The sequence below is a fragment of the Crocuta crocuta genome, unplaced genomic scaffold (genome assembly GCF_008692635.1).
Source record: "Crocuta crocuta isolate KB4526 unplaced genomic scaffold, BGI_CrCroc_1.0 scaffold50, whole genome shotgun sequence".
Classification (NCBI taxonomy): domain Eukaryota; kingdom Metazoa; phylum Chordata; class Mammalia; order Carnivora; family Hyaenidae; genus Crocuta; species Crocuta crocuta.
This window is the reverse complement of record NW_027527428.1, coordinates 2,424,505-2,441,543: the sequence shown is the minus strand read 5'-3', so window position 1 is coordinate 2,441,543 and position 17,039 is coordinate 2,424,505. Positions and strand designations below refer to the sequence as shown.

General features: G+C 52.0%; 1 protein-coding gene and 6 non-coding genes across 7 annotated transcripts; 2 read left to right on the top strand and 5 right to left on the bottom strand.

Annotated features, from left to right (window-relative positions):
• Positions 1 to 1,175: 1,175 nt before the first annotated feature.
• Positions 1,176 to 1,248, bottom strand: TRNAR-CCU (transfer RNA arginine (anticodon CCU)). The gene has a single exon. It is a non-coding gene; the product is annotated as a tRNA-Arg (tRNA).
• Positions 1,249 to 1,478: 230 nt separating this feature from the next.
• On the bottom strand, positions 1,479 to 1,551 carry TRNAR-UCG (transfer RNA arginine (anticodon UCG)). Its single transcript has one exon. It is a non-coding gene; the product is annotated as a tRNA-Arg (tRNA).
• A 209-nt stretch (positions 1,552 to 1,760) lies between these two features.
• On the top strand, positions 1,761 to 1,833 carry TRNAR-UCG (transfer RNA arginine (anticodon UCG)). Its single transcript has one exon. It is a non-coding gene; the product is annotated as a tRNA-Arg (tRNA).
• Positions 1,834 to 2,179: 346 nt separating this feature from the next.
• Positions 2,180 to 2,252, top strand: TRNAR-CCU (transfer RNA arginine (anticodon CCU)). Its single transcript has one exon. It is a non-coding gene; the product is annotated as a tRNA-Arg (tRNA).
• Positions 2,253 to 2,577: 325 nt separating this feature from the next.
• TRNAR-CCU (transfer RNA arginine (anticodon CCU)) lies at positions 2,578 to 2,650 on the bottom strand. Its single transcript has one exon. It is a non-coding gene; the product is annotated as a tRNA-Arg (tRNA).
• Positions 2,651 to 5,816: 3,166 nt separating this feature from the next.
• On the bottom strand, positions 5,817 to 5,950 carry LOC144225814 (U11 spliceosomal RNA). Its single transcript, XR_013333406.1, has one exon. It is a non-coding gene; the product is annotated as a U11 spliceosomal RNA (small nuclear RNA).
• A 1,470-nt stretch (positions 5,951 to 7,420) lies between these two features.
• Positions 7,421 to 14,795, bottom strand: MRPL58 (mitochondrial ribosomal protein L58). The gene is made up of 6 exons (XM_077754214.1): positions 14,577 to 14,795; positions 11,383 to 11,419; positions 8,748 to 8,807; positions 8,111 to 8,193; positions 7,847 to 8,016; positions 7,421 to 7,596 (listed from the first exon to the last, which is right to left on the bottom strand). The coding sequence occupies exons 1-6, from the start codon at positions 14,760 to 14,762 to the stop codon at positions 7,512 to 7,514; spliced, it is 621 nt and encodes a 206-aa protein (XP_077610340.1). The 5' UTR covers positions 14,763 to 14,795; the 3' UTR covers positions 7,421 to 7,511.
• Positions 14,796 to 17,039: the final 2,244 nt, after the last annotated feature.

Below are 17,039 nucleotides of genomic sequence, written 5' to 3'. Positions count from 1 at the left end.
AAGAAGTGTGGTTTGGTGTAGAGAGAGCACGAAGAATTCTGGGTGATCCTGGAGAAGGGAGAGGAAGATTCTGTACTTCATAAAGTTTGTTTGTTTCTTTTGGAAAAGTACAAGGAACAGTGCTTTTTAAACTCTTTGGGGGTAAATGGGGCGCCTGGGTGGCTTAGTCGGTTAAGCTTCCGACTTTCGCTTAGGTCATGATCTCGCGGTTCGTGGGTTCGAGCCCCGCGTCGGGCTCTGTGCTGACTGCCAGCTCAGGGCCTGGAGCCTGTTTCAGAGTCTGTAGCTCCCTCTCTCTCTGATCCTCCCCTGTTCACGCTGTCTCTCTCTATCCTAGAAATAAATAAATAAATAAATAAATAAATAAATATTTAAACTCTTTGGGGGTAAATACTTAAAATCCAATGAAGAGTACAGCGTCCCCCTACAGGTAGACATGGTATCCTCCAAGTGCACATAAAATGAGCGTCAACATGGAAAGACCAACCACAGCCCTGTGTGCTCCAAAATAAAAAAACAGAAGACAAAAGAAAAAAAATCTGGCCAATAATCGTTTTTTAAAATTATTTTACTAAATGATCATATGCATAGGAAAGTGCCGAGATCACAAGCGTTCCTCTCTCTGCCAGCCCCTTTTTAAGCAATCAGTGCCACCATTTTCCTGAGCGCCTGGGGTGATAGCAGAGACTGCACTGTCGTTCCACCGCGCGTGCTTGCTTGTGTTTCCGCGCACCCCTTGTCCTGGCCGGGGCAGTGGGCGGGAATGGGCGGCACCCCCACCCCACCTGCCCCCCGCTCTCGCGGGAGGCTAGAGGAGCAGTGGGCTGTCGTTTGTGCTGCTTGTAACTTTCCTGTGTCGGACTCACGAAACACGCGCGTCTCATTCGCACGTGGATCTGTAGCCTGCGCAGCACTTTTCAGGTGTGTCTGGATACTAACCGGGGCAAGAAGTGGGGCCACGTTCGCGCTCACAGGGGTTTATCCTTCAAAGTGCAGTTGGGCTTGATCAAAAAGAAAAGGCAAATTACGTGCAACCGAGGCATCCACACACTCCAAAGAAGAGTAACTAACGTTATTATAAATAACTCGTTAGTTTGTCGTTGTCTAGAAGGTATTTGTTCTGCTCCTACCTGACTGACGACGATAGGAAAACACACTTTCCAGATAAACCATTTCACCCCAGATGGGACTCGAACCCACAATCCCTGGCTTAGGAGGCCAGTGCCTTATCCATTAGGCCACTGGGGCTACGCGTAAGCGAGGCTCGATCACATGCCTCTTGAACTGTGACGCCTTGTGGCTGCGTAACTACGTCAGGCCGGAAGCTCTCCGGTACAAAACTCGATTGGAAGGGAACCCTCACGATCAGCTTCGAGAGAGCGGGGGCTGAGGGCCCGACTGGGTACGGAGGCCTGACTGTGTCTAAAACGAGGATAGAACCTTGGATTTGGTTGCGATACAGGTGGATTAAAACATTTCGACCACGAAGGGACTCGAACCCTCAATCTTCTGATCCGAAGTCAGACGCCTTATCCATTAGGCCACGCGGTCCCTGCACGTACGCGGCGGTGCCAGGATACCTATTTAGTAACCTAAGGCTGCACTGTTTGTCGCCGGCTGCCGGGATCGCACCCGGCCCCGGCCCTCCCGTGGCACACTTTGAGGTCGGGGGCGCGCGGTCCTGTTCTGCCCACATCCAGGCGCCTCCACCTGCTCAGGGGCTGCACCTGGCTTACGCATTATGGCGCCCCTGGCGTCGGGGCCGCGTGGCCTAACGGATAAGGCGTCTGACTTCGGATCAGAAGATTGAGGGTTCGAGTCCCTTCGTGGTCGGTCTCTTTTTGGCGGCGGGGCTCATGCCCTTCGGTGGCGCGGGCCCCAGCAGCCCCGCTCGGTCTCGTTTGTGGCTCTGTTCCGTCTCCCTCTTCCTCCCCTCCCGGGTCGCTGGGGCTGCTCGGCACTCGCCTTCCGCGAAGTCGGGTCCTCTCCGTGCAGCTGCGCGCCTCCAGCGTGGGGAGTCCCCGCGGAGCACGGGCTCGTCGTTTCGCCTCGGACTCTAGCTTTTAGGGTGGGGGCTGGTGGCCACTCGGTCCTCGGGGTGCGCCGTCGGGGTGGCGGGAGCCGCGCGCGCGCGCTTCTACGCGTTACCAGGGACCACGTGAGCGGTGCGTGTTGTCGCGCCCCAGTGGCCTAATGGATAAGGCACTGGCCTCCTAAGCCAGGGATTGTGGGTTCGAGTCCCACCTGGGGTGGTGCGGCGGCCTCTCCCTGCCGGAAATTTTGGCGCCGGGAAGGCGCGCGCCTCGGCGCACCCCGGCCATCAGGTCCCCAGGGGCTCCACGCGTCTCGCCCCTGAGCCCAGGGCTGGGATCCGGGGGTCAGTGCGGCCCGTCATCCCCTCGCCTTCCTTAGAAGCTCTCCACCCCTTTAAGCCTCCAGGACGGGTGCGCCTCCTTACCGTCCTCCCGTGGGCTGTACAAAAGTTGCGGACGGTCTTCAGGCTTTTTAAGCGAGCCGCGGGGGCGTAGATTGCAGGGTGCGCGAAGCACCAGGCTCCGGGGGCCAAAAAGGTGTCCCTACCCCAGGTGGGACTCGAACCCACAATCCCTGGCTTAGGAGGCCAGTGCCTTATCCATTAGGCCACTGGGGCCTGCGGCTGGGGGCCGCCCCATTCCGCCCCCTAGACGCGGTCGGCAGCGAGGCAGCGGGGCCCTCGTCCCGGGAAGCCTGGCGTCCCGGCCGCCGTGTCCCCCGGTGCAGAACGGACGGAAACGCCAGGAACGTCCGGGGAAAGTGGTGGGGAAGTGAACGGGCGCAGAGCAGCGCCCGTCACGGATACCGTCTTCACCATCGCCAGGCAACGCACCACCGACCAGAAGGAACAAATCCGTCCTGTCCGAAATGGACGTCATATATAACAGGTTCTATATAAAGCCACCTAGAATGTTCCGCCTGTTATTTTGTTCCTTCTTTTTTTTGTTGTACAAAAGGTAATACAAGTAAGGAATGAGCTCATTTTTAAACGTCACACGCGGTTTAGAACCCGCTATGAAAATCCCTGGGCTTCTGAAAGACGTACCTACGGGCAGCGCAGCTCCGCCCAAGGCGGGTTTTATCCCCGGTCGTGCCCGAGTGGAGACCCTGCCCCTCCCATCTCCGCGCGTCCAGGGCGCAGGGAATTTGGACACATTCTGCTTTGTTTTTCTCTCTCCGACGTGTGCAAAGTCTTGACAAACTCATTTCCTTCCTCCCTTAACATCAGCAAGAAGGAAGAGTTTGACCCACCTGGCTCCCGTCCCCTGCCTTGAGGGTGCTCTCCTTTTAAACCGTGTTGGGTTTGTGTGTGTGTGTGTGTGTGTGTTTTGAGCTTGTTTATTTATTTTGAGAGAGAGACGGAGAGACAGACAGAGCATGAACAGGGGAGGGGCAGAGAGAGGGAGAGAGAGAATCCCAAGCAAGCCGGTCTGGGGGCTGGATCCTACCAACCATGAGATCAACGACCCCAGCGGAAGTCAGAAGCTTAACGGACTGAGCCACCCAGGCGCCCCCATTCTTGTTCATTCTTTTGTCCTCAGCCTTAAAACAAAACAAAACAAAACAAAAAACAAAAACAAAAAACAAATAAAACCTTTATTTATTACAAGACCTACATAGGGCTTGAGCTTATAAACCTGAGATCCAAGAGTCCCATGCTCTACCTACTGAGCCAGCCAGGCATCCCAAATCATTCCTTCATTCCTTCCTTCATTCATTCATTCATTGTGTGTGTGCATGCGTGTGTGAGAGAGAGAGAGAGCGCGCGCAGGGGAGGAGCAGAGAGAGAAACGGAGGGAGGGAGAGAGAGAATTCCAACTCGGGCCCTGAACCCACTAACTGAGAGATCATGACCTGAGCCAAAATTGAGAGTTGAACACCCCCCCCCAAAAAAAAGGGGGTGGGCACCTGGATGGCTCAGTCTGTTAAGCTTCTGACTTTGGCTCAGGTCATGATCTGACAGTTTTGTGAGTTTGAGCCCTGTGTCAGGCTCTGTGCACTGTGCGGAGCCTACTTGGGATTCTCTCTCTCTTTCTCTGCCCCTTCCCTGCTTGCACTCTCTCTGTCACTCTCAAAATAAATAAATAATGAAAAAAAATTTTTTTTAAATAAGGGCTGAACACCCATTGGACTGAGCCACCCAGAGCCCCCGAAGGTGCTCTCCTTTAAGATAACCAGTTGAGGTGCACATGCAGCAAAATGTACAGATCTTAAGGGTCCTAGCAGAATGAGTGCAGAATGCTTCATTCTTGTTTATTCTTTTGTCCTCGGCTTTTTAAAAACATATCTTTATTTATTCCACACCCTACATGGGGCTTGAACACATGAGCCCGAGGCCAAGAGTCGCATGCTCTACCCACCGAGCCAGCCAGGAATCTCAGTCCTCAATATTTAAGTTTATTTATTTATTTTGAGATTGAGGCAGAGAGAGAGAGAACGCTGGGGAGGGGCAGAGAGAGAGAGAGAAATCCAACTTGAGGCTTGAACCTACTGAGAGACCTTGACCTGAGCCGAAATCGAGAGTCAGATGTTTACTGACTGAGCCATGTAGGTGCCCCCTCAGCATTTTTGAAGGGTGGGTCCTCCTCCTGTGCTCTACTCCCTGTCCCCCAGCCTGCTGTTTCTCTACCCCTTTGTCCCCTCCTGTGTGTCCCAAATACCTTTCCAGGTCTTTTCGTGTACCCCTAATGTCTTCTGAGGGCCGCATGGGTCTAGCGCTTTGCTCCAGGGTCAGCCCACAGGGATGCCTCTTCTGGTTTCCTGCTGCCACCGTCTAAGCCAGCATGTCCCCATGTCCGCTCTGCCTTGTCCCCAACTGCTCCCACCCATTCCCAAGGCTCTGCTCGGGTCCTCCGCCCTGCACCCTCCAGCTGCAAGCTCACCCCGAGCCCCGGGGCTGCATTCCCTCTCCCACGGGCAAAACCATCCTCACCCCACCGTCCCCCCCAGGCCAGTCCTTTGTGCCTTCCCTGCCTCGCTGCACAGCATCACACACGTCACTCACCTGCTCCCACTCCACCTGGGCCCATTTTCTGTCTCCGTAATCCTTTTTTGTCTACTTTCTCTCCATCCCCATTGCCTCTGCCCCAGTTCCAGGATGGATCCCTGACCCCTACATGGGTCAGTCCAGCAGCCGGTGCGGGGTGCGGGGTGCGCTCGCCTCGCCTGCTCGCGGTCAGGTTAATCTTCCTCTGACAGCCTCTGGAGAGGTGGCTAAATGTCCTAGTTGTCACACTGAAGGCCTTTCTAGACCCGGCTCCCACTCCACGTGCCCAGCATGGCTTCCACAGCTCCTCATCCCCTGGGTTCCAGCCAAACCGCACTGTCCATCATGGTTAGCATTCCTCAAGTACATGCTCAGTGCCATTAGCCACTTACTGATTTATTTAAACCACACAACAATCCTATGAGGTAGGCACGGATGAGATAACATCATCCCTAGTTTACAGCTGCGGAAGCGGAGGTTCAGAGAGGCTAAGTGGTTTGCCCAAGGCCCCACAGCTGGGGGTGGTGGGAGGCAGGAGCTGACGCCGTGCGCGCTGGCCTCAGAGCTTATGCTCTCAATACTGTAGTTCACTGTCCCAGCCACAGGCAGGGCTTGGACACCACTGGAGCTTTTAGGTGACAAGGTCTTCTGGTCTTGCTCGCATGGCCAGCCCCTCCCCCCCATCTCAAGCGCCTCAAGTATATCTTCTCTGACCCTCAAGCTGGAACTAGTTGCTTCTAGGGTTCCCAGAAACTACTTATTTTTATTTATATGGGGATTTTTTTTGGGGGGGGGGGCGTGTGCAGGGACCAATGATCACCGGCCACCCGGGTAGCAAAAAATCATGCTTCTGAAATCTCTTGACGTCGATTCCACATGAAGAGAGATGGGGCTGCCCTACATGTGCCCCTCATGACAGAAGCCCTTTTTCCCCCGAGAACCTCCTTAGATTTAAGCTACTTACCACACTTTAGATTGTGTTACTGTAACAGAAATCCATTTTTCTTCTCAGCTTTTATAACCTGATTGAATGTAAGTTCTCTGGAAGACAGGGCTTTTTTCGTTCATTGCTGGTTCCCTGGGACCTCACTCAGGGCCTTTCGCTCAGTATTTGTTGAATTCACAGACCAATGAATGCTGCACTGCCTTGGATCTATGAACTTTACCCCCGACAAGGTGCTGAGTCTCTTGAGGAGAGCCTTGGAAGAATCATTTATCAATAACTTTTTGTCCCTTTTTTACACTTCCATGGATGATGAGGTCCCTGCTCACATAAAGTTGTATATGCCACTAGAGCTAATTGTCCGGCATTTAGAGCACATCACAATGCAGTCTTTGTTGAACAGGTATAGTAGATCAAAATGACAGAGAACATTCCAAGAAATTCGTATGCACCAGAGTAATCTGCTTTAGTCGTGCTGGCCTCGGTTCTTCCCGTACCCATAGGATTGCAAAAACCTATTTTCAGTTCTGACTTACTCTTTCTCTGCCTCAAAGACCCCACCGCATGCAACAGCACCTAACACATGGCATTCCTTCCTGCTTAAGAACCCCAGCAGTTCTCGGTCATGTACTAAAATCGAAACTCTTGAGGGGTGCCTGGGTGGCTCTGTTGGTTAAGCATCCAAATTGGCTCAGGTCATGATCTCACAGTTCATGAGTTTGAGCCCCGAATCGGGCTCCGTGCTGTCAGCTCAAGGCCAGTTTTGGGTCCTTTGTCCCCGTCTCTCTCTCCCCTACTCATGCTCTCTCGCTCTCTCAAAAATAAATAATAAAAAAATAAAACCCAGCAGAACATAATGTTAAAAAGAAAATCTAAGCTCTTGAACTTGAACTCGAGGCTCCGCACTGAGCTTCTGTCATCTCCTTTCCAGACTTCCCTTCCGCAGTCCTCTGGATGGATCCACCATTCAGCTGGCTTCCTCAGCTTCTCCAGCCCAGCCTTTTCTTCGGTTTCCCTTATTCATACGGTTCCCTCCAACTGGCATGGAGCCCCACCCCCCGCCCCCCTACCGACTAAAATTCAATTCCCTTTTCAAGGCCCAGCTCAGGTGCCCCCTCACCTGGCTCAGCCCTCCTAACCTGAGGTGTGTTCCCTGAGCGCAGACACCACAGCTCCTTCCTATCTCCCCCTGGCCGATCAGTGCCGGTCAGCAGCCGTGAGGCAGATTTCAATATCCAGAAAAGGTCGGAATTCAGTTCCGAAGCATTGGGAATGAGAGGCGAAGCCCGTTGTGTTTACCGCAGCATTTTATTACAGCTAACGTGCTAATGGATAGTGGACATCTGACAGCACATGACTGCCCATAAAGACCTTCATAACCAGTGCCTGCTGCCCTCCTTCTAGATGAACATTCTCGTGGCGGCGCCCATGTGAAAGCCAAGCATCAACAGCCACAAACAACCAGGGGTCTCCTGACGGTGTTAGAGCTCGCGGCCACGGCCTCCTGGAGGCCCTGCGGAGGGTCCGTGTCGGCTCTGGGGGCGGATTTCAGTCCATGTCCACCCTCCTGCCTGTCTTTATGATAGAATTTATCCTTTTTTTTCTCAGCCTTTCCCGATTCATGTTTTCTATCCTGAAAACAAAAAGACTGCAATTAGGTCCAGATGCCCAATCAGTGCTTTGCAAAGTGGTGAGAGGCGCTGGCAGCGCGGCGGGAAGGAAGCAGTGGGCTCAGCAGGCGTTGGGGCAGTGGCTTCTCTCGGTCCCGGAACCTTCCCACCTTGGGCGGGGAAGCCGTGGCCTCCCCCTGCCTCCTGTCTTCTCTGTGCAGCCCCTCGTCCCCACGACTCAGCTGAGAGAAGCCTGGGGGCACTGTCTGGTACCTGATCCTGTGCAGTACAGCATCTTCTTTGGACGGCTCCTTAGCCGGCTGGCTGGCCTCAGCAATCATGTCTCGAATTTTCTGAAGACAGTCTGCCAGATTTCGGAACTGATAGCGGCTGCATTCGGAGGTGAGTATCAATTCTCCTGACTTGTTGATCTTATTTTTATGCTGTAGAGAACAAAGGCAACACCAGAGTTCTACAGAGTAAAAGGTTTAAAAGCGACTGAGGGATGGCAGAAAACAGAAAGGAGCCCGTGGTTACCGTGATGGCCATCTTCTGCCGCACAGGCTCTGCGATCCACTCGGCGGTTGCCAAGTGGAACCTGACTTCGGCCTTGGAATTCACTGTAAATAAAGGGACCAGAGTGCATGGGTTACTGAGATGCTCGAGCAGGCTCGGCGCCCAGTGGCTGGTGACAATCCTGAAATGGGGAGGCGAGACATGCAGCCAGGTGTGACCCGGGACACAGGTCCTGTGTCAACTTGGGAAAATACAAAGTTGGGGATGGAACCAGCCTTTAAAGATAGTGAGGAATTTCTGGACAAAAATGAACTTCCGGGAACTAAATGCTCAGTGCTTCTCTTAGAGTTTAGTGGGGTCTGAAGAGAATGGGGGGATGGGTTCCACGAGAATGAAAGAAACCTGTTCTCGGAGCTCGCTGCCAACTCACACTGTGATTTCCCTTTGTTTAGGCTCACAAGCCAACCCTAGTCCTGGCAATCCACAGCTGAGAGTCTAAGAATCGGACCACATTCAAAAGAATAAAGAGGATTATTATAAACTGGTGGTATTTAAGCTTCTCTGCTAAAATAAGCCCTTTATTCCACATGAATGTAAGCACAGAACTCAAGTGCATCTCCCGGCCAAGTTTCAAAGTGAAAAACAAGGTGCCTTGTACCTTTGTTAACATTCTGGCCCCCAGGACCGCTACTCCGACAATAAGATATCGTCAAACGATCTATAAAAGAGAACACACACCAAAAAAAGATTATCCATGGCAAAATGTGCAACCCGTTCCTTTATTATCAATACAGCATGGCTATCCCTGTTACACATCTTTCTTTAAAAAAAAAAAAATTTTTTTTTTAATGTTTATTTTATTTTTCAGAGAGAAGAGAGACAGAGCATGAGCAGGGGAGGGGCAGAGAGAGGGAGACACAGAATCTGAAGCAGGCTCCAGGCTCCCAGAGCCCGACACGGGGCTTGGGCCCACGAACAGTGAGATCATGACCTGAGCCAAAGTTGGACGCTTAACCGACTAAGCCACCCAGGTGCCCCAAGCATCTCTTTCAATGACTTTTATATATACAAATGCAACATTCAGAGCAGTAAAGTCTGAGACTATTTATAGATGTCAAAGCTAAAATCAAGAGTAAGTGCCTTTCCAAGGTGGGACACACCGCAGAGGAGGTACATTTCACCAGATCCGGCTGCCCTAGCTTTTTGCTGTTCGTTTTAAAGCAACAACTCTGTCAAAAGCTCAAACTGAGGGGCAAACTTAGTTTAATGCTGTATTTCAGAATGTGGTGGGTATGGAGTCCCAATAGACTGTAGGCTCTAAGGGGGCAGAGGTTCTCTGTGTATTCCCGGTGCCCAGTGCCCCATCAGTCAGTGCTTAAAAACATCCCCGCTGGGTGAAAGCATTGTAAGTTTATTAATATGAGAGAGAGAGAGAGAAAGCACAGTTGGGAAGGGGCAGGGAGAGAGGGGGAGAGAAAGAAAATCCCAAGCCAGCTCTGCAGTCACAGAGAGTCTGATGTGGGGCTCGAACCCACCGGCCATGAGATCACGACCTGAGCTGAGTCGAACGCGTAACTGACTGAGCCCCCCAGGCGCCCTTGAATGAAAGCATTCTAGAATCAGAGCTGGGAGTCTGGCCTCTAACACCGGCACAGCCAGTGGCCAAATAGGATCTTGGCAAAGTCCCTCTGCTTCTCTGAGCCTCAAGTTTGTCTGTAAAATGTAAAATGGGGTTTCTTCCTTCTATTTTTATGGTTCATGAAAAGAAGACTCACGGTGCCCGAGGAGAGGCAGGAAGGCGCGGTAGTGGGAAGACTTCGGAAGGCTGGACGGTGAGCCGCAAGAGGGCCGCGTGGCAAAGACCTGGCACCATGGTGGCAGACGGCAGGTGGGCAGCGGTGGCCCGTCTAGGGACGGCTTTCAAGAGACCTCCTTTCTTTGGAAAAATCCAATCACTTCACTTTTCTGCAGCGGTAAGGACTGCGCGGTATGGTCAGGGGGCGGTTCTAGCATGGGGTGGGCGACCTTGCCGGTACCCACGCAGGCCGCCGAGGCAGGGTTTGCGCTGCGGCCGAGTCTGTCTTCTAGGAAGGCCTGTGAGGCCCCCAAACTCAAGAGCACCTGCGGCAGGTGAGGAGCTGGGACATGGAGGGCTCCCAGGCTCCCACTCGCCTCCCTGTCTCCCTGGAGGCTGTCACGAGACCGTCTCTTCACCCCTGGTTCTGATGAGACGGGCTCTGCCGCCTCCAGCCACATGTGTGCCTCAAGGTGCAGCTGACGGTGACCAAAATGCCAGCTGCAGCGGGGCCCCGGCTCCTGAGCCACGGGGAGGCCACTCCCTTGTGCTGCAGTTGACTAGGCTCTAGGTGTCTAGGTGTCCCTTAGACACCTAGGTGTCTAGGTGTCCCTTAGACACCTAGGTGTCTAGGTTGACTAGGTGTCTCCGTGTCACCTTGAACAAGGGCCTTGGGGAGCTGGCACCTGCAGCGACGCCTCCTCTCATGATCCATGGATGTCACGAGCTCCCAGACCCGAAAAGGGGCTTGTAGCTTCGCAAGCTATGACTATGAGGCCTCACCTTGTGTTCAACAGGCACACAATTCTAAAGTTATGCAAACGGCTCACAGGGAGGAGCCCCACCTGGGTGCCTCAGCCACCAAATCCTTTCTTCTCCACTCCCCGAGCCAGTCCTCGTACCCAATTTCTTGTACATCCTTTCAGATCTATGCATATGCATAGAAATGCATGTTTCAGACATATAAATGTAAGACACAAACGGTAGCTTTCTATATGTATTCTTCTGCAGCTTAACTTTTTCTGGATAACCGTCAGCTCATGTACTGTAAACACCGTCCTTGTTACGAGGACAGCAAGAGCTCTGATTCGTCTCACACGCTGCCCGGTGTCTGTGCCATCATTTCTGTGCTATTCTAAAGTGCTGAAAGGGCTCTGCTGTGCACATTTTGTAGGCTGGAGAGATCTGGAAGCAATGTGTGTGTGGGGGGGGAAGTGACTTTTTTTTTTAAATGTTTATGGGGGGGGAGAGAGAGAGAGAGAGAGAGAGAGAGAGAGAGAGAGAGAGAGAGAGCGCGACTGGGGAAAGGGCAGAGAGAGAGGGAAACACAGAATCTGAAGCAGGCTCCAGGCTCCGAGCTGTCAGCACAGAGCCTGATGCAGAGCTCGAACTCATGAACCACGGGATCATGCCCTGAGCCAAAGTCGGACGCTTAACCCACTGAACCACCCAGGTTCAGTGCCCCCTGACTGATTTTGTATAAAACAGAATTACTTACCTAGAGGGATGTCATTATTGGTTTGGTTTGCATCCTCCTGTAATGTAATGTACACAGTGTTAAATAAAGAGCACCCGCTCTGTGACTCCCGGACTGGTCCAGGGCAATCAAAGAAAGGATGTAAAGCCACGACGCAAATGTAATACAACTATTTTCAGGCCCCCAGCGAAATCTTATCAGGGTGACAGAAAAAGCTTCCCTGGACTCCAGAGGTAACACCTCTGAAACCCTCTTCCAGGAAACTGGAGCTGACGTCTCGAGCCTGAGCTGGCGTCGGGCATCATCGGAGGCCTGGTGCCTTGGAGGGAGGGCAGGCTCCACCGTACACATGCCTCAGGGAGACTCCAAAAGGAATGTCCTCTGCTAACCTAGAGCAACAAACCCGGTGAACCACAGGAGGCCCACCTGGAAGCCAGCTGCCTTGAGGCTCTGTGTCAAAGGAGACTACTCATCTCAGGGTTTCTCACCTCTGCTGTTTCTCGGTAGTGATGTCCTTGAACCTGAGCCCCACGTCCAAAGGTCCTGTGCAGACACTACCCACTCTGAGGCTCTTCTGCCTACCGAAACTCATGGTATCCTCACCTGCCCCCTCTCTGGCTGCCTTCATCCCTTCATGTCTTAGAATTATTGGAGAGTGAGATCCTCATCCCTGCGGCACTCCCTGCGGCGGCACTGATGAGGCCGGGCCTGCCCTTCTTGAAGCCTGTTCTCCCTCTTCCTCCAGCTTCCTTCTTTCCTCCCTATGACTTTCCCACTCTCCTTCATTTGCTCTTTGCCATTTTTTTCATGTTTATTTATTTATTTTGGGAGAAAGAGACAGAGCATGAGCAAGAGAGGGGCAGAAAGAGGGGGAGGGAGAGAATCCCCAGCAGGCTCAGTGCTGTCAGCACAGAGCCCAATGTGGGGCTTGAACCCACGAACTGCGAGATCATGACTTGAGCCGAAATCAAGAGTGGGGACGCTTAGCTGACTGAGCCACCCAGGCGCTCCTGCTCTTCGCAACTTTTAAACACCGACATGCCCTTGGAATCTTTCTCTTCTCTTACTCCTTCCCTGGAACATTTCAGGCATCTACGATGATGAAAATATTGTCGGTGTTTATGACTCCCAAATGTCTGGCTCAAACTCAAAATCTTCTTCAATTCCAGACCCATATAGGCAACTGCTATTTGATGTCTCCTCCTGGCTGCCTAATGGTTTCCTCAAACCTCAAACTTCCTCAAAGAGGACACCCCTTACTAACAATATGAAGTAGCCCCCCAGCACTTCCTCTGACGGCACCCTGGTCTCTTCGTCACCTGATATGTTTTCCCCATTTCTTTACTGTCTACTCCTTCTACTAGAACATAACCTTCATGAAGGAGGGACCCTATCAGTTTTATCTGTATCTGCTGTGTCTGCAATGTCTGAAACAGTGTCTGACACAGAAGGTATACAGTACACTTTTTATTGAATGAAAGAACAAAGGACTTTCTCGTCTCAATTAATGGCAACTCCGTTCTTCCACCCCAGACTTCAATTCCTCTCTTATTCTCACTTCTTATAGAAAATGCATTAGCAAGGGGCTCCTGGGTGGCTCAGTTGGTTAAGTGGCCAACTCTGGCTCAGGTCATGATCTCCCGTTTCGTGAGTTGGAGCGCCCCATTGGGCTCTTCGCTGACAGTGCGGAGGCTGCTTGGGATTCTCTCCTCTCCCCCTGCCCCCCCCCCCCACTCATGCTTTCTCTCTCAAAAGAAATAAACTCTAAAAAATGACATTTTAAAAGAAAAAAAAATACGTTCGCAAGTCTCATGGGTTTTTGCTTCAGAATACAGCAAGAACCTGACCCATTCTTACGACTCCTATTGCTTCCTCTCTGCTTATCATCTCTTGCCTGTGTTCCTTCAGTCTTGTACGTGGCCTTCCTGTTCTTGCCATTCTGTAGTCTACTCTCTCGGTAGGGCCCTAGAAGAGCCATCTTTGTTGTCCTTGCTGTTATTTTAAGATTTTATCTTTAGGTAACCTCTACAGCCAGTGTGGGGCTTGAACTCACAACTCCAAGTCACATGCTCCACTGACTGAGCCAGGCAGGTGCCCCAAGATTGATACTGATAAAACTAAGCTGGGTCATTCTGCTCCTCTGCCTTGACCCCCCATCTGGGTAAAGCTAAAGACCTATTAACTCTGTAAACAGGCCTCCCTCCACCCCATCCCTCTCCTCTTTAGATTCGCCTGCTTTGACCTCCCTACTCAGCCACACTGGCCTGTTTGCTGTCCCCTGAACAAGTCGAGCATGCTACTGCTTTGAGGTGGCGCAGGGATGTTCATCTCCTCTCTCTTCTCATGGCTCACTGCCTTGCTTCATCCGGGTCCCTAGGCAAATGTCATCATCCCAGAGGCCTTCTTAGACCATCCCATTTAAAATTGCAGCCCTCCACGCTACCTTAGTACTCCTTCCTTCCAGGCTTTATTTTCTCCAAAAGTACGTATAACCATCTTACACACTCTGTATTTCTGATTTTATTTATTGCTTGCTTCCCTCCACTAAAAGATAAACTCCAACAAGCATCAGATCATGTTCTCCCGAGCCTCTCTATCTCCATGCCTCCACGGTGCACACACCACGCTTTCAATTGCAGTTTGTTGAATGAGTGAGCGAATAAATGAATGTTCTCTTTTCAGTCCCGTACGTGGAAACTCAGTAGAACGGACTGGATCCTAGGTCTCCTGCCCCGGGGTCTAACAAAGAGCCTGGACATAGCAGGCTGGCAATAAATGCATCCTGCAGAAACCAAGCCCTGTTTCCTGTCTCCTCAGGCGCGCTGGGGTTCCTAGGAGCTACGCATAGTGTAACTTCCCAAAAGGCTCCAAACAATTTGGCAGCCTCTGGGTTTTACTGTCCACTCGGAAGGGAAAAATCCCACATTTGGGCCTGGAGGGATCGAACTCGGAAAAGGCGGTGGTCCCGCAGGAAACACCTTCAGCGTGCTCTCGCGACGCCCACGCACCCCAAGGCTTCCGGGCGCCAGGACACCCAATCCACCTCCCCAGCTCACCCCCGCCCCCCGCCCCCGGCAGCCAGCTCCCTCCCGCCGCCGCCACATTCTTCGAGCGGCAGCCACTCCCAATTTGCTCCAGCCTGGCCAATGGAGGCCCGGCTTCATGACGTCACCGCAGAGGGGGGAACGCCCCTTCTGCCTGCTCTCCCCGCTCACCGGGACCCTCCAGGCGGTGTCCGAGCCCCGGGATTCGGGGTAGAGCTTGTCCAGGCTGTAGATACTCTGGAAGTCTGTGCCGCTGGCCTGCTTGTGCAGAGCGCGCTGGGGGCAGCACGCGGGGCGCGGGAGCAGCCAGGTCTCGGCTCGTCTCAGGCCCCAGCGTAGGCACCGGGCGGCCGCCATGTTCGGGTCTCGGGGCTGCTTCCGGGAGGGGTGCTTGCTTCCGCGGTCCGTTAGCTCGCGCTTCCCTCGGGACTTTGGTTCCACGCAGTTTTTAGCGCCCGCCGGGGTCGCTGCGAGGCGGCAAGCTGAGCTCCCGGAGTCGCTGTCTTGGGCACTTGTTAGACATCCCCCTTCGGCCACTTCCAGGAGGCCTGGTTGGAGCGCCAAGGCTCCCGGGGAAGACGTTGTTCAGACAGAGAGCTCTAAAGGGAGCCTCCTGGTGAAAAGAACCCCGGATTGCGTGTTCCCCAGAAACACGTCTTCTCCCCGTTACCCGGGCTGTGCCCTCCTCCCAGATCGCTCTCCCCTCGAAATTTCACACTATCAGTGAGGCCTGCCTTGCCTGACCTAGTTCGTCTCCTTCCCCTTTACTCTGCTCTACTTCCCCCCCCCCCTCCTTAACAGCGCTCAGTCTTATTTCTAGTTTATTGCCTCTGTCTCCAGCCAGATTGTAGTAATTTGCAGGAGGGCACTGGCTCACTGCTAGGTCCCCAGCACCCAGCACCTGACACATCATAGACACCCCCCCCACCTAAATATTTATAAGATGAATTCTTTGGGAGCGTGCTTTTGAAAGTTGGAGTTCTGCTAGAGCTGAATTTTAGTAACTTCAGGCTCATTCGCAAGGCAGTCAAAGCATATCCCAGCGGAGCAGGAGTGTGAAGTTTCTGCAAGACAAATACCAGGTGGGAGGGGAAGCAGGCAGGTGGAGAAGGAAATGTTTTTTTGTTGCTGGTTTTGTTTTTTCTAAACACCAGCCGGTTTTTTTTTTTAATGTGTATTTATTTTTTGAGAGAGACAGAGACAAGAGTGTGAGTGGAGGAGGGGCAGAGAGAGGACACAGAATCCAAAGCAGGCTCCAGGCTCTGAGCTGTCAGCACAGAGCGGGACAGGGCTGGACCCCATGAAGGGCCGGCAAGATTACCACCTGAGCAGAGTCAGACGCTTCACGGACTGAGCCCCATGAAAGGAATGTTTTTAACGGACTGAGCCCCATGAAAGGAATGTTTTTAAAAGTGGACCCACAGCCCCTCACAGAAGAAACAGTAGTTTTGTGGAGCATGATGACAGTTTCTCCTAGCCAGGAGATAAAGGAAAGCTGGGGAGGTGGGTAGGAGATTCAGGCAGCCAAAGACAGGCTAAGCAGAGCCCTTTTTCAGGGTTCTTAATGATCCAATTTGAAGTGTTGGAGTTCCAAGCTGAGGACTACGAAAGAATTCTTGAGATGTCTTCAGTGGAAAAAAGGGTGGTTTTATGAAAGCTCAGAGACAGGACCCATAGGCAGAAAGAGCTGCACTGGGGTTGTGAGGAGTGACTGATTCTCTAAGATTTTCTATCCTAAGAAGGCGAGGGTGATGTCAGGGTCTCAGGAAATTGAATCTATAGGTTTTTGGGAGTTTGGCTGTTGATAACATTGCTTTTTTTCCTTGTAAGTCATCAAGACAGTTGTAAACCAAAGAGACCCCTGTCCTATATGACTGTGATCTCTATCAGTTACCACTTGTTTGTCTTCTAGCAAAGTATTAACATTAAGAAAAGTGGGCATTCTTGGAGGAAGGTCACTCTGCTGTCTCAGGGACTTGTCAATGGGCTGTAAGTTGTAAGGAAATTTAATTTTTCCATGTGGCTCTGTTTCGCACATCATTAAAACGTGAACTTCAAAACAGAAATTCCACCTCTGAGAAAGGTCCAAAGTAGAGCACGCACTGTTTGTAAACAGCTAAGTGTTGGGTGAGTTACTTTGTTGAGAGGCACCGTGTTTTAATAAAAACAGCTCAATAGATGATTAGCGATTATTAGTAATCCTCGTGATTGTTTTGTAATAAGCGTTCTATTTTTAGTAAAAGCACAGTTCCCTAGAAAAATATGCCCCTTGGGGATGCTGCCGGTTTCAAATAGGAGATTGTCATCAAATACAGGCTTTACCATTTTAGCCTCGTTGCTACAGGCATATTCTTTAGGAGGGAATAAACTCCTTCCCAAGCACTGGCTTTGTAAAAGCAACCTAGAAAGGGAAAAGCAATTGACATACAGCTTTTGGGCTGTAGGCTGGAAGGGGGATCTCTTGGGTCCTTCCCTGTCTTAGTCCCAAGACCTCAGAGGGAACAGAGGCATCTCCATGGTGACTAGAATAAACTGCTCTCGGGAGCAAAGCCAGGAACTCACTCAGGTCGACAGCTCAGGGATTATGAATAATAAAGTCAGCACCATTCCAAGGCATGATTGCTCTGAAGCTGG